Source organism: Malaclemys terrapin, chromosome 8, assembly GCF_027887155.1.
Source record: "Malaclemys terrapin pileata isolate rMalTer1 chromosome 8, rMalTer1.hap1, whole genome shotgun sequence".
Classification (NCBI taxonomy): Eukaryota; Metazoa; Chordata; order Testudines; family Emydidae; genus Malaclemys; species Malaclemys terrapin.
Genome location: NC_071512.1, coordinates 106,635,053 through 106,651,346, shown reverse-complemented (window position 1 = coordinate 106,651,346; position 16,294 = coordinate 106,635,053). Strand labels below are relative to the sequence as shown.

General features: G+C 43.3%; 2 protein-coding genes across 4 annotated transcripts in view; one reads left to right on the top strand and one right to left on the bottom strand.

Moving 5' to 3' along the window:
* Positions 1-8,789, bottom strand: part of GPBP1L1 (GC-rich promoter binding protein 1 like 1) — a 49,833-nt gene extending 41,044 nt beyond the window's left edge. For 2 of the 3 annotated variants that reach the window (XM_054037459.1, XM_054037461.1), the window contains exon 1: positions 8,591-8,681. The gene's annotated coding sequence lies outside the window, so the exon portion shown is untranslated. Of the gene's footprint in view, positions 1-8,590; positions 8,682-8,716 lie in introns of those variants that run through there. The other variant, XM_054037460.1, reaches the window with a different exon arrangement.
* A 1,587-nt stretch (positions 8,790-10,376) lies between these two features.
* TMEM69 (transmembrane protein 69) lies at positions 10,377-14,850 on the top strand. Its single transcript, XM_054037168.1, has 3 exons — positions 10,377-10,682; positions 11,910-11,974; positions 13,403-14,850. The coding sequence occupies exons 1-3, from the start codon at positions 10,382-10,384 to the stop codon at positions 14,129-14,131; spliced, it is 1,095 nt and encodes a 364-aa protein (XP_053893143.1). The 5' UTR covers positions 10,377-10,381; the 3' UTR covers positions 14,132-14,850.
* Positions 14,851-16,294: the final 1,444 nt, after the last annotated feature.

Sequence of the window (16,294 nt, the reverse complement as noted above, 5' to 3'; positions counted from 1 at the left end):
CCTCCTTTTAAAAACCTTCAGTGAAGGCACTTCCACGACCTCCCTAGGCAGTCTGTTCTATTGTCCCACTGTTCTTACAGTTAGAAAGTTTTTCCTGAGATTTAATCTAAATCTGTTATGCTGTAGTTTGAACCCACTGCCTCTTGTCCTGCCCTCTGTGGCAAGAGAACAATTTTTCTTCATATTTTTATAGCAGCCTTCCAAGTTTTTGAAGATTGCTATCATGCCTCCCCTTAATCTCTTTTCCAAACCTAACATACACAGTTTCTTCTTCAGCCTTTGCTCATATGGCTTGCAATTCCATCCCTTTGATCATCTTTGTCATTCACCTCTGGATCCTTTCCAGTTTCTCTACTTCCTTTCTACACATTGGTGACCAAAATTGAACACAGTAGTCCAGGTAAGGCCTAACAAGCACCGAATAGCGTGGTACTATTGCCCGTCATCACTTGCAATTTTAGGTTGCATTAACAGAGGCATAGCATGCATTTGCTTTTTTTGCAGCAGCATCACAGTTGACTTGTGTTGAGGTTGTGATCCATCACAACTTCCAGATCTTTCTCAGCAGTGCTGCTGCCAAGCCAGTTACCCCCATTCTGTATTTGCACATTTGCTTTTTCTTCCCTAAGTGTAGTACCTTACATTTGTCTTTACTAAATTTTATTTTGTCTATAGCCCAGTTCTCCAATTTATCAAGATCACTTTGAATTTTAGCTCTATTCTCCAAAGTATCTGCAACCCCCCCAGTTTTGTGTCATCTGCAAATTTGACCAGTATGCTCTCTATTCCTAGACCAAGGTCATTAATAAAAAATATTGAACACCAGCAGATTCAGAACATATCCCTGTGGAACCCCATTCAAAACCTCCTTCCAATCTTACATCATTCCAAATCATATAGTTACTCATTATTTGTTGCAGTTTAACCAATTATGTATCCACTTAATGGCAGTTCCACCGAGCATGCATTTCTCCACCTTACTTATGAGAATGTTATGTGCGACTGTGTCAAAAGAATTGCTAAAGTCCAGGTGTATTATGTCCACTGCATTCTGCTTAGCCACCAAACCGGTTACCCTGTCAAAGGAGGATTTGGCATAATTTGTTCTTAGTAAATCCATGTTGGCTGCTAGTAATTAACTCTTCATGCTCCAGGTATTCACAAATTGAATGTTTTATACATTGTTCTAGTACAGTGGTTCCCAAACTTGTTCCGTCACTTGTGCAGGGAAAGCCCCTGGCAGTCTGAGCCGGTTTGTTTACCTGTTGCGTCCGCAGGTTCGGCCGATCGCAGTTCCCAGTGGCCGCAGTTCGCTGCTCCAGGCCAATGGGAGCTGCTGGAAGCGGCGCGGGCCGAAGGTCATACTGGCCGCCGCTTCCAGCAGCTCCCATTGGCCTGAAGCAGCGAACTGCAACCACTGGGAGCTGCGATCGGCCGAACCTGCGGACGCAGCAGGTAAACAAACCGGCCCAGCCTGCCAGGGGCTTTCCCTGCACAAGTGACGGAACAAGTTTGGGAACCACTGTTCTAGTAGCTTCCCAGTATCAAGGTCAGGCTGACTGATCTATAGTTCCCCAGCTTCTCCTTTTTAAAGATGGGTTCCACTTTCTGCAGTCTTCCAGGACCTGTCCTGTCATCCATGAGTTTGCAAATATCATCAGTGGCTCTTGAGATTTCTTCAGCTAATTCCTTCAGCACCGTCGAGTGAATAACATCAGGCCCCACTGACTTGAATTTGTTCAAATTAGTGAGAAGATCTCTGATGTGGTCTTTATTAATCCGGATCTGCATCTCGTCCCCTTTATTGTCTATGGTAACTTCGCGCGTCGTCTGGTCACGTGTTATTTAATGTGAAAAAACTAAAGTAAGCATTGAGCAGCTCTGCCTTCCTATAATCTTCCATTACCTGCATCCAAAGAAGTGGGTATTCACCCATAAAAGCTCATGCTCCAATACGTCTGTTAGTCTATAAGGTGCCACAGGACTCTTTACTTCTTTTACAGATCCAGACTAACACAGTTACCCCTTTGATACTTGACTTCCATTACCAGTTTACCTTCTCCATTGATCAGCAGGCCCGCATCATCCCTGATTTTTCTTTTTTGTCCGAGATATTTGTAGAACCCCTTGTTGTCTCTAACATTTTTTGCCAGCTGCAACTGATTCTTTACCTTGGCTTTCCTGATTTCGTTCCTACATGCTTGCACTATTCCCATGTATATATTTCCTTGCTGACATGTCCCTCCTTCCATTTCCTGTAGGTATCTCTTTTGGTTTTTAGATAGATAAAAATCTCCTTGGGCAGGCACATAGGCCTCCTGTGGCTCTCATCTTTCCTTTCTTCTGCATAGGAATAGCTTGATGTTGAGCATTTAATATTACATCGTTTAGGAACTGCTAGCCCCCTTTGACTCCTTTTCTTCCTAATTGGAGTTTCCATGGGACCTTGCCTACTATTTCTCCGAGTTGGTTGTAATCTACCTTTCTGAAGTCCAGTGTCCTTGTTTTGCTGTTCTTGTCTTTTCCTTTCCTTAGGATCTTGAATTCTATCAGATCATGATCACTTCCTCCCAAGTTCCCGACCATCTTCATGTTCATATTTATCCCTGTTTGTCTAGTTTAAATCTGGTGTTGACCATCTCCTTGTTATTTCCACAACTTTCTAAAACAAAAAGTTGTCTCCTACACGTGCTAAGAACTTGCAGGACACATATTTTGCTGCAAAAGTCTTCCAAAAGATATCAGGGAAGTTAAAATCCCCTTATTAATACTAGTTCATGTGAGATTTAATTTATGAACAGTTTGGTTGATCACAAGGAGGAATAGACTCCAGCTCAACCTCTTATCTATATTTTCTTTGCAGACAACCTTTTTTAGTTATTGAATCAAGTCTATTCATAAGTTTTTTTTAAAAAACACACTTTTCAGACCAAAAACAAAAAAACAAAACTCACATACATTTATTTTAATTCCTCATCATCAAGAATGCATACCACATGTATTCATAAGAATGTTTCCCCTCCTCTATTAAGCACTACTAATGGACTTGAGATTCATCCACTGTATTTAGCAAAGTAATGTATTCAACCTGGAATCCAATCTATCTTGAGGCAAAAAAGTTTGCTACCAGTATTTTCCAGTCTCAACAAGAAAATCAGAAGACCATGTAGAATTCTTACCTCCTTGCTATACCCCCTCTAAAAAGTTTACCATTGAAACACCCCTCCCCGTTTCATGCTGCTCTGAGTTGAAAAGCTGCTGTATACCAATCAATCTTGGCCACATACAAGTTTTTAACCTTTGTTTTTCTATAAAATAATATAACCATAAACTTAACCTCAGTTTTGTATATATTACAGGCCTTACTACAAAAGACATGACTAGTACAACCAGCCGAGTAGCTACTGAGGCAACACGTAGGCGTTTTGAGTGGAAACAAGCCAAAACTCATGAAACTTTAATTAGCTTGTTTGTAGTTGTCTGTATTTTAAACCACAAGAAACACAGTCCAGGCCAAAACTATAACTTTTAGTTTCAGTTTAAATTAGCTTAATGGTCTAGACACATCTTCAATCCACCTTCCCTGATGAGCTACTGCTGCCAATATTGCTTCTGTATTTGCAAAACAACCTTGTTTCCCAATGTTGAACTCTACCATAAATTTTTTCAGTAGATTCTATTTCTTACAAGAGCACAGGACAGCGGATGCAGATGTCCTGGAAAGATCTGTACACTGGCACTGCTCACAAGGCCTGTGGTATTGTGCCACAAAGACCATAATGTAAAACTGCCAGTACTACTTGCCTTTTTTTCACAACTTTACCATATGACTAGACCTCACAAACCAACTATCAGAATACCAGACACACGTCTATTAAATAAAGCAATACGTCCAACAATTTAAAGGAGGTGACACCCAAGAACCAGAAAATTCAACATTTTAAAAATGCTTTTTTTAAGCTTTTGTTAATTTGAGAGGGTTTTTTTAAATTAACTATAGAAATAAATTTCTGTTGAAAAGCAGTAAACCAGCTATTTAAAAAAAGCATTAATCGTGTAACAAATACAACTAGTTGGGAAGCATTGTTCCCTATGGAAAAGTAGCTACCCACCTAGTTGTTTTTGGGGTTTCACCCTCTAAAATACCTCAACACAATAAGTTTTGAAGCTGCTTGTGGAAAAACTCTTCCAACAATTCTAGTTTGCAAAGCCTCCAAAATGCCTTGTACCTCCAAAAGTAATACTATAAAGTTCTCTGTTCAGTCCCAGAGGAAGATGCATAAAGCTCCTTAAAGATCTAAAACAGTTATTATTCCATGTTACCTAACAGTTTGATGGATTTTATGTTTTAAATACATGATACTTTTCAAATACATGTAACCTTTGTTTGTACTTGAAAGCCACAGAAAATGTAACACTTTAAAAACCACAGATCTCCATAGTTAAACATTCAGCACCACCACAAAACTCTGTTTGAGTTTAAATGCATTGTTTTAATTATCAGCTTTCTAGGATCATGGATGTTCTTATATTTAAGTACTATTATGCCTGACAGACTACAAGATGCTCAACACAGAGACCAAGTTTTCTATTATAGTCTCTAAAAACAATGAGTATTGTCAATCTTCAGTAAATAATAATTGTTCAAAAAATTAACTTACTTGGAAAAAAAACATCTCAACTGAACAATACAGCTCCAATAGCTCGAGTCACATACAATTCACTATAAAGGCATGTCTGTGTGTACAGACACACACAATTCTTGTCCAAGATTTATTCCTTATAAGAAAGGAAAACCACCTACTGTGATACCATTTGCAATTGTTATACCATCAAAACTTCCCAAAGAAGCCTGTGAGGAACAGTAGAGTTGACTCTGTATCACAGTTGAAGAGGTTCAATGTGAAAGTTCTTTTAAAATAGGCCATTCTCAAGTAATTAAATTACTAACAGGAGTCACCAGATTTATTATTTTACCCCCATCACACACACTTAAAAATCACAAGACTTAAATTCTCCAAACTCCTTTATACTCTCACACTGGAATTATCTTGCCTTAAAAAAAAAAAAAAAGTCAACTTTGTACAAACACCTATAAGCCCATTCATCACCTCTTTCATTCATTTTTCAGGCAGCTCCATATTTACTCAAAAACATTATTTATAAAAGACTTAATTTAAACCTCTTAGGCCTCATCTAAGTTAGGTAACTGAACTGCTACTAATAATGGCTTTCAGCATCAGTCTTCCTGAACCAGTATTAAACTCCTGAAGCGCTACCAGAGGTAGGACAAAAGCATTTTTATAGTGTTTCAGGAAGTAAGCTTTACATTTGTCCAGAATGGTGTTTAAAATTTTTTAATACTGTTTTGGAACTTTTGCTAATGACTATTCTCTGCAATAGTTCCCTTTCCTAGCACTGACAGGGAATTTTGAAGCACAAAAAAACATTTATAAAACAAGTTGACCTTACACTGGAATTACCCTCTTAAATGTAAGTCCTTTTCACAACTGGAACTGGGAAGATTGTGTACTTTCATTTTGCTTCATTATAGGTCAGTTCCACTACATATCATATTTGTATTGCTCCTTGTTTATCACTAAAGATATCTGCATGAAAACAGGATTTATTTTTAAAAATCAATTTGTTCTCATTGTATATTTTGCATTTGAAGTCCTGATATGGTATAAATGGCATAACCATGGTGGAAACACTTATCAAACAGGATTAGGACTACAAAGCAGGGCAGACACTAAAAGGTGAGGTCCCGTTTTCCAACAAGTAACAGTAGTAATAAACCATTAACTGTTTCTTAGAAGATTTTTCAAAGCTCTCACTGCAGCACCAGCTACTGTTTTCACTACTTGTAATTTTGGGGGCAGGGAGAGGAGATGCTCCTCTGAAGCCAGTGCTGTTTCTTCCCCTTATATTAGTCTGGGCAGAATTACTGCACTATACCTGTTCCTCTTTTAGCTCAGGCCCTGGGATTTTGGAATGCCAGGTCCCCAGGCCAGAGCAGTCTAGAGAACCTTTTACTGGAATGCCAGCCTTATTCACTCAAGAGGTAACATTTTCTCTCTCAACACCTGAACCACACACAATGTCTGTCTTCATAGTCAACTAGCATTTTTAGGAGCATGTGAAACTCTTAACACAGCTCAGCTCATCTCTTCAGTTCTCTTTTCTGTCTTCTCATCAAATATTTTTTGCATTGTTTCCCCACATCTTTTTGCTCTCACTCCCAACTTCACCAGTCTTTAGAACACTTACTTAATATTGCTGGCATAATTTTGTTAACTGCAACTTTACTGGGTAGTGGGACCTATACTGCCATGTTCATATAAAAAGGAGCTTGAAGAAATTGGCAATTTATTTCAGACTACACGTATATCACTATTTGATAATTAGAACTTGCCTACACACAAACTTGCACTGAGGTGACTAATGGTCATTTTAAAACAGATCTAGACAGATGCAAGTACCCGTATGGACAGTCTTCAATGAGTTTAAAAACTGCTTATTTCAACTTAGTTTAAGTAGTTTCCTTTCAGATTTAAGCTAAATATAAGCCATTTTTAAAGAACGTCCATCCAGGGGCTTGACCAAATTTAAACTGGTTTAAAAAACTTTAGTTACACCAATGGAAGGACTTATGGTAACAACCTTTCAACGCAAGGTATTTTTCAATCCCTGCTGTGAAAGGCATCAATATTCTATTCTTCCTACTGCCTTCATCCCACAAGAACACAGTCACCTAAAATTCACACTAAAAACTATATATTTTCTACAATATTTAGAGGAAAATGACTAACCAAAGGCAACTGAAGTTGCTAACTTGTAGATGCTGGAAAAACATTTCTCTATTTTCAATCCACACACAGCTTTACTTTAAAGAAATAAATATAATTAAAAACACAGTCATTAATTGCAATAGGGATAGCTCAGTGGTTTGAGCATTGGCCTGCTAAACCCAGGGTTGTGAGTTCAATTCTTAAGGAGGCCCATTTAGGGATGGGGCAAAAAGCTGTCTGTTTGAGCAAGGGGTTGGACTAGATGACCTCCTGAGGTCCCCTCCAACCCTCATATTCTATGAAAAACACTGTAATCCCTTTAGGAATTGCTATACAAACTAATTTCCTGCTAGTACAGTAGTTTGCAAAGCATATGTACCATCAGTACTAAAATACTACTTTCCTTCTTCAAAAACCACAGAAGCATTTGATAACAAATCCTAGAAAAACAGCAGAAACAGGAAAGCATCAAAAATTATAAATCAAAATTCAGTTCACCTGGCTTATTAGCAAACAGGTTTCATTTTTACCTCAGAATTTTTTTAAAAGTCACCTTTCTCTGCATCACTAATTTTAGAGCCAATTTTACTTCTAACCAGTTGAAACTTAGTATTCTCTAATGCAGAGCAACCCAAATGCTGCAACTTTGCTGATTATAAAGATAGCTTTATACTGCAATTATATCTCATTTTGAGTCTCTCACACATCTGAGCCTCAGGTGTTTGAGCTCTGAGAACTGGGTATGTACATCAATAATCAGTGTTTCTCACTGAAGTTCATTAGTGTCATAAACATCAAAACACCACTTTTAAACTGGAAATTGTAACGGCAAAACGGTTTCACTGTTTTCATTAGACTTGATACTTCCCTTCTATACTTAAACTTTTATTCACATTGCCACCATCCAGGGAGTGTTCAAAAAGCCACTGGCCTATTTCATGACAGGACAAGGTTTGAATCAATATTAATTTCAGCTGGCTTCAAATAGCACCAAGGGATCCCAGAGTACCCGATGGTGAGAGAAACAGCAAAGGCAAACTTTGCCTGCAGCATAGAAACCCTCAAGCCCAGGAGGCCGCTGGAAACTTTCAAGGTAAACAAGAACTTGGTTGGGAGTTACCGCAGATCTGCTTTTATCAAACAAGGAGGCTCCTACAGATACTCTGCGCCCCTGCAAGGGAGAGCTGCTGGTTACACTAGGATTAGCTCCCCCCCCCCCAGTCATTTTTTCAAGAAGCTGTAGGACAGCCTCAGCCTCTCGTCCCAGACCCGCCCCTCTCCGCACGCTCACACTGAAGTGTTTGGGATCATGTGAAACAGAAAATAGCGTCAAACGACTCACTGTCCAGCCCCCCCCCCCCCCCACCCCACCCCACCCCACCCCACCGTCCTCTCCAGGGCTTCCCCCTAGCGCCCCCCCCCCATTCCTACCCCCCCAGCACAACCCAGGCCAGAGACCCCCACCCTGCCCCACCACCCCCCCGCCACCAGCCTGCAACCCTGCTCCCCTCCCCCGACCCCCGACCCCGCCTTCAGCCTTTCTAAAACCCCGGGCCCACCCCCTCGGACAGCCCCCCCCGGCCTACTCCCCGGTACGGCCCCGAGCCCGGCCCCGGAGCCCCTCGGCGCTGAGGCAGCAGGGCCCCGAGCCCGCAGCCCAGGCCGGGCTCGCTGGGAGCCTCCCGGGACCGGCCCAGCTCACCGGCCCGGCGGCTCCGGGGTCGGGGTTGGGGTCGGGGCTGGCTGCTCCCCGCAGCCGCGACGGAGAGGCCCGCCCCCCCGCGGGGCCCCGCACTCACCGGCCAGGCCCCCTCGCTGCCTCCCGCGGCCCCACAACCATAACAAAGCTCTGCCCAAAATGGCGGCCCGGCCCTGCCCGGCCGGGGGCCGGAGGGGGAGGGGCTGGCGCGTGGGGACACACCCACCTGGCGCGGTCTGGCCGCGCGCCTCTCCCGGTCCGGCGCGGGACGCTCCGTGGGGAGGGGGGTGGGCGCCACGGCGCGGGCTCGACGGACGGACGGGCGCGCGCGCGCTCGAGCGAATACGGCTCTCTCCAGTGTCTACCTCGGCCACTCCGTGCGCGCGCCCGCCCGTGCTGCCTCGACACCCCCCCCCCCGCCCCAACTTCTCCAGGCGGCTCGCGCTCCCGCTCTGTTTGTGTCTGTCATGGGGGGGGTCGGCTTGTTCCCCCTCGCGAGACTCCAAGTTCCAGGATGCACTGCGCCACCTGCCTCACCCTGTGTGAGGGGCCCACGATCGTAGTGCATGCTGGGATGTGTAGTCCCTTCCCTGCTGCGGCCGCCTCCTTCCCCTTAAAGTGAAAGACTCAACCCCTCTGGAAGGAAGCGAAGTACTGTCCTGTAATCCTCGAAAGCAAGCGTGTGCCCCTCCCCTCCGCCACAGCTGCGAGGCGATTCAGACAGTGACAGAGCAGACAGGCAGGCTGAGGCGTTGTGTATAAATCAATCCTTCCTTCCTGTTCCACAGATAGTTCCTCAATGAGCCAGGGCGGCAGCAGAACTAGAACAGGCCGCAGCAATCACTGGGGGAGGCACAGCAATGGCTTTACGTTCAGCAAGAGACGCTTCGCACTCAACCCAGACGCAGAGACATTATGCCCCAGAGACACGTCCAGCAAAATGCAGTTGCAGGGGCAGGAGGAAGATTCCTCAGCTGCTGGAATAATCCCAGTGCTATTTATCTCTACCATGTTCTGCAAACCTTAGCTAATCTTCACAGAAACCACTGGAAAGCGATCCGGCCCAGACAGTCAGCAGAACTGTTGCAGAAAAAGATAAAGAAAAGTGACCTCACCATTGCTGGGAGCTCCCACTGTCAGCCCGGAAAGAGGCATAAATACAAGCCACACAAACACATTCACTTGAATAAGAGCCTGGTGGGGCTGGAAAGCTGGTCTCTCTCATCAACAGCAGTTGGTCCAATAAAGGACCTCACCCACTTTATCTTTCAAATAAGTTAACTGGTTAGTCAAGCTCTGGGTAGCACTTTGAACATGTAAAGCATGTGTGCCAATTGTGACTGTAGCTACACCGCAAAGCTGGGGCTTGAGCACTGTATGCTAAGTGCATTCTGATTGCTCAGAACTGCTTGCAGTTTTAATTGAAATAAATGAGACTAGAGAACTGGGGTGTCAGCTTGGGCAGCACCCTCCAAGCCAGACCAGGCTCTGATCCTGCACCCATGCAAGTGCTTTATCCAGTCCCTTGATTTTGGGGGGGGGGTATGGGGGGTGCCTGACCCATGCTTTTTGATAGCCTGCATACAATATCAAGGTTGGAAGGGACCTCAGGAGGTCATCTAGTCCTGCTCAAAGCAGGACCAATCCCCGGACATATTTTTGCCCCAGATCCCTAAGTGGCCCCCTCAAGGATTGAACTCACAACCCTGGGTTTAGCAGGCCAATGCTCAAACCGCTAGAGCTAACCTTTTCTCTCGCCTCGCTATCCATGGAAACACTTACATGACCTAAGTCATGCCCAGCATCACCTGTCAGGAATCCCCTTTTCCATCCGTGAGATACATTGTTGTATTTTTTGTGTTTAATCTACATTCTCCTCCCTTTAGAACTGATGCCTTTTAACCCCGCCTCGCCCACCCTCTCCGCGGCTGGAAAACTCGGGGCCAGGCGAGCTTTCCCTAACGCCCGAGACCTAAAACGACAAGCCCCCGAGGAACAGACAGTCCGGGGAGCAGGTCTCGCTGCCGGAGCGGAACTAGAGCGGCTGGCCCAGGTTCTGGGCTGGGGCTCTCCGCCCAGCGCACACGGGAAGCCCTGGTCCTTCTGCCGGATGCTGCGTCCCTTCCCATCCTCTGCACGGGAGGCGGGTTGCTGCTGCGGGTGGCCGTGCTCCTTGCGGTTCCCTTGGGAGGGTGAGTGAGGGCAGCGGGAGCGGGTGGGGCGCTGCTGGGCTCCCCTAGGGGAAGGCGCCTCTGCAAGTAGGGGTTGATTTCCTGGAGCTCTCTGCAGGGAGAAGAGGCACGAGTGGGGGTGTTTGCACAACAGCTAGTGCAAGGAAACTGATCCAGACGGCGGCCAGACCATCAGTATCTATTCGTGTTAATTACAATAGAACAGGGGCTTCCGGGGGGTCAGTTCCCACCTCTGCCCCAGACTTTCTCTGGGCAAATGACTTAGTCGCTTCCACAAGTACTCCTGTTCTCTTCCACAGTTCCCCGTGATACTCCCTTTGGCTGTGTTGGCTATTAAGAGTGTAAACGCTTCATTTTACAACGCGAGCCCCTCGGTTGGGGGTTCTAGATGCTTTTAATACACAGTGGACCCATTTAAAATCTTTATTTGTAATCACACTAATCTTCTCTAGGTTTTTTTCTTTTTTGAAAGGAACAGTGGTAATATTACCTAGAAACTGCCAACCTTTAGAGGAATGTTTTGGGTAGGATTAGTGGATTCAATTTGGGGCTGGGAGACGGAATTCTAATTCCAGCTCTATCATCAACCAGCTCAATGACTTGACAAACCATTTACACTTTTCCAGTTTCCCCATCTGTAAAATGGAGCTATTTACCTACTTCAGGGGCACCTTGAGATATAATTAGGCCCTGATCTGGCACTAAAATGCATTACAAGTTAATGACCTTAGCTTGTAAAGTGACTTGAAAACAAAATGTCCTGTAAAAGTTCAATATAATTAATTGGCTATAGGAGTACAGCAGATATGTTATTAGCTGTACAGTGATAACAATCAAGATGCATAGTCCTGATCTGCTTCCTCTTATTTACAAAACAAAACGGTCAATAGGGAAAACAAATTGTTGTAGTAACTTATACTGAGACATGCTCTAAACTTGGATATTCTACCTAGTATAGGTTTCAGAGTAGCAGCCGTGTTAGTCTGTATCCGCAAAAAGAAGAACAGGAGTACTTGTGGCACCTTAGAGACTTAGAGCATAAGCTTTCGTGGACTACAGCCCACTTCTTCGGATGCATCCGAAGAAGTGGGCTGTAGTCCACGAAAGCTTATGCTCTAATAAATTTGTTAGTCTCTAAGGTGCCACAAGTACTCCTGTTCTTCTTTCTACCTAGTATAGACTGTCACTAAGTTGATTCTCCTGACATTTTTTTTTTTCATCCCTTAGGGCCTTCTGCTAAGGCAAATATGTTTCACCTTGTACAGCGATGTTGTTCCAACATACCTTTAAAAGTAAGTTTCTAATGTGTTATCTACTTTATCCTGAAATAGCTTTCAAAACAAAACCAAACAGGAGGCAAAGCATCTGGGGTATATAAAACAGTTGGCTCACAGTTTACAACAGACTGAGGTTTCATTTTATCATATTTATTTTTTTCCAAAGGAACTTTTCTAATGTTTAAAATGTACAGAATTATAAACCATTTTTCCCAATTCTTGCCTGGCATAATTGACCCGCAACTCAGCCCCATGGCTTTATCACAGTCTTACTGATATGTTTTGTCACTGGTATTTGATAGCTGTTAAAATTAAAGAGCCAAATCCTCCCTTCAGTTGTGTCTCTGTAACCATACTGAAATCAGTGGAGTTTAAGAACTTAAGTGTATAGTCTGGATCATATATGCACCACAAAATTCCTCTTCACTGAAAAAGTTATAACATCATGGTGATGATACAGTCTCCACCCTCTCAGGTCACAATCTGCAAAGTATTTTTTAGAAGTTGTGTAACTGCTCTCTTTTGATTGAATATAAAGGCGGCAGAAAGTCATTGTGCTTTTTCCTTAGCAACTTCAGGAATGTCAATTTTTGCAAGAGGGCCTCAGGGCGATCACAGGCGTGTTTATTGTGAGCTCTAGCACCTTAATTGTTAAGGTGAAGGTGCTTAATCCTTAACACAGACTTTCTTTATCCAAAATCTTAGTCAATTAAATGTAACAAGGTGTTTCAAAACAAGTTTTGACAGTGACTAACAATCCTTTTCCCTTTCACTTACTCTTTGTTTTGTTGGCTCTAATGATATCATTGCACTAGTTCCCTACTCATCATAAAACTTCTGCTCTAAGGAGGGCTTGAATTTCTAGTGTGAAAACACAAGAAAGGAACGTAGTTGGAGGAAACCTTTCAGGCCTTCTTTATTCACCCTCCAGCAGCAAAAAGAACATAATCTCTTCGCAGATCACGGCCATGTCAGGAACAAGGGAGGAAGGCAGCTATTTCTGTAACCTCTGTGTAATGTTTGCTACTGTTTGTGTTAGAATGTAGTGAAACAGCCAACTTCTCATAAAAGCAGTAATGCCCTTTCAGTCAGGGGTTCGCAAACTGGGGGTTGGGACCCCTCAGGGGGTCATAAGCTGTCAGCCTCCACCCCAAACCCCGCTTTGCCTCCAGCATTTATAACGGTGTTATAAATTAAACACACTTTTTATATATTTAAGTGGGGGGGTCGCACTCAGAGGCTTCCTGTGTGAAAGGGGTCACCAGTACAAACGTTTGAGACTCACTGCTTTAAGTGAAGGGGGGGTGGTATCTTTATAAACCTATTAACATACTAGACAGTAGATTTCCACAGATGGCCTTAGTTTTATATAGGGTATAACTAATCATCTCTCCAGGCTAACAAGTGCTTGTCAGATGCTCTTAATAAGTTTTGTAATTGCAGCTCCAGAAGTTGACCCTTCACAGGCTGCTACAGTATGGAAGGAATAAGTCCATTTGTTCTTCTCCTGCCAGTCTCCCTCTGCAGAGAGTTCTTTCCCGTCCATCGGGACCTCAGCTCCTCAGCCAGGCCTCAGCCTGTGTAACTAAGGCCCAGGAATTCCATTGCTCCCTCCCCTGCTTAAAGAAAAAGAAACCACAAGAACCTGAACCCCAACAACTGGGGCTTCTGCGCCATGATATGAAGTCACTAAAGGACTCACCAAAGCCTGCCTTTTACCTGGGCCTTGCAGGGTTGATTCCATTTGTTTCAGTGCCGGTGATAATGGCTATCCAACACACCTACTACCCTGAACTGGCATTTGCTCAAATGACATATGGGGCCACTATAGTCTCTTTTCTAGGAGGAATCAGGTGGGGATTTGCTCTCCCAGAAAATAGCCCAGCCAATCCTGATTGGATGAACTTGGGGAACAGTATAGTTCCCCCTTTATTAGCCTGGTTTGCCATACTTTTTAAAGATAACCTCAGTCAAGCTGCAATCATGGTGATAATTGGTTTAGGGATAGCACTGCATTATGATCTTGCTGTTCTTCCTACTTATCCCAGCTGGTTTAAAGGCCTAAGGGTATTACTAACAGTGGTGGCAATAATTTCATTGGTCATCACCTTGGTTCTTATGGATGTTTATCCAGAGAAGCAGCTAAGTAACAGTGCAAGTAAAAGTAAATGAAAGTGAAACATCATAAGCCAACAGACAAGAATTTTTTTTTTCCCTGTCAAGCCACTGCAGAGTTTTGTATGAAGTTCTAAGAGGAGCAAAATAAACTGCTTAGCTTCTCTATGCTTCCAGGATTACATCCATGAGTAGAAATCAGAAAACAGCAGCTTGCAAGATGCTTACTTTGGGAGCAACCAGTTTCCAAGCAAGTTAAGCAAAGAATGATTTATAGATACATTATTCACTCTCTTTAGATTGTTTTGAAGGCAGTATGCATCTTCCCTTATTTGTACAGCAAGCACCCAATCCTGACTGAGATCTTTGGGTACTACTGTAATATACATTTAAATGTTTAGAAATAGATTGAACTGATGTATTATAAAGAATAATCATTAAAATAAGGATGGGTCAAGAGGCGTAATTATAAGGTGTGCCAAGTTCTGCAATGAAGGAATAAGGCCTTAGCTTTTGTAAACGTTAGAAGCCTTTTGGCTGAAAACCATGGGATGAAAGCACTTCCTGTTCCCACTGAAAATGGAACAATGACTGCACTATATTTAAGTTTGTAGACAATTGGAAGATTCATGATGTGCAAGGTTATGATATGTACAGTGCTTTTTTTTTTTTTGTAATGCTGTTTGTAAATACCACACCTACACCCCCATAGGACAAGCTTCTTCCCTGACCCCAATTCTACTGATGAGAAAATATACACGAAACATAGTAAATAATTTAAGAGTTGGTTTGTCATGTCAAGCTTGAGATCAGTGTTTATCTAAAGAGTGTCAGAGACCCTAAGAGGCACACTGTCATGATATTTACACAAAAGATGGCATGTAATATATCTTTGGAAAACTAATAACGCACCGAGCATTAATATTCTTGCATGATATATGTATAGTCAACCCCCAGAGAACTTTACAGCTATTTCCAGAATATGTGACTAAAATGTGTTTAAACATGGTATGGCAGGGTAGTTGATAAACAAGTTTTCTCCAGACAAAAGAAACAGGCCAATGCCTTAAACCAGGAGTGGCCAAGTTAAGTGACAGGTTTCAGAGTAGCAGCCGTGTTAGTCTGTATCTGCAAAAAGAAGAACAGGAGTACTTGTGGCACCTTAGAGACTAACAAATTTATTAGAGCATAAGCTTTCGTGGACTACAGCCCACTTCTTCGGATGCCTATGCAAGTTAAGTGAGCTATTCATTTGTATCAGAGGTTGCAGGAAGAGTTCACTTGCATTATAAAAATCACCTGCAGGGAAGAAGACAGCACGGTGTCCACACCCAGCAAGGAAAAGGAACTTTATCTGGGGATGAGTGTCAGCAGAATATATTTCAGAGGTTTACTGGATTACAAGGAGAGGGGGAGTGAACCCCTATGTTATCCTTCAGCCGAGGAAACAAAGGAACATGAGCTTAGCCATGAGTATAAAATAAGGATTTCAGTTAGGATAAATCATGTCACACTTCCATTAGCTTGTAAGGGTGCAGTAGAACATTATGAACTACTACTAGCCACTGGTAAGAGGTGTAATGTTATGGGGGGTTCACCCAGACCAATAAGGGGTTCTGTCAGCACCTTCCCTGTAACTAGGGGTGCTTCTGGGGTGTACAGCTTTAGCTCAGAGCCCTGGCACAAAGCCCTCACCCTGCCATCTTGCAGGGTGACACTAACAGCTCCTCCCATTCTGTGTCTCCCCAACACCACCTCCCCTGCAGCAGCCAGTCCTGCTCACTGAATACACACACACGTTAAGTTCATTGCCTAGTTTTGATGAGGACTTCAGTTCAATACACAGCAGTTTTGCAATAAAACAAGAGTATGTTAATTAACAAAGAACAGAGATTTCAGAGATAAGAATAGATGAGAGAAATGGTTACAAGTAAAAAAAAAAAAAAACATCTTTTCTAGTGGCTAAAACTCAGTTTCAACAAGTTACACGGTACGATTTCTCACTTATAGTCAGTTCCAGCTACTCTTTGTTTTCAGTCCCAGAGGATCCACTCTTCATGCACTGAAAGGGCACAGCTCCCCCTTTGTGATGGATGCCAAAATGGCGTTCTGCTTTGGCTTATATTTCCCAAAAATCTATTGTCTCTGTTTCATGAGCCAGGAAGGCTTCCTGAGCAGGCTCCATCCCTTATTGTGATCATAAAGTGGTCTTCCCCCCTG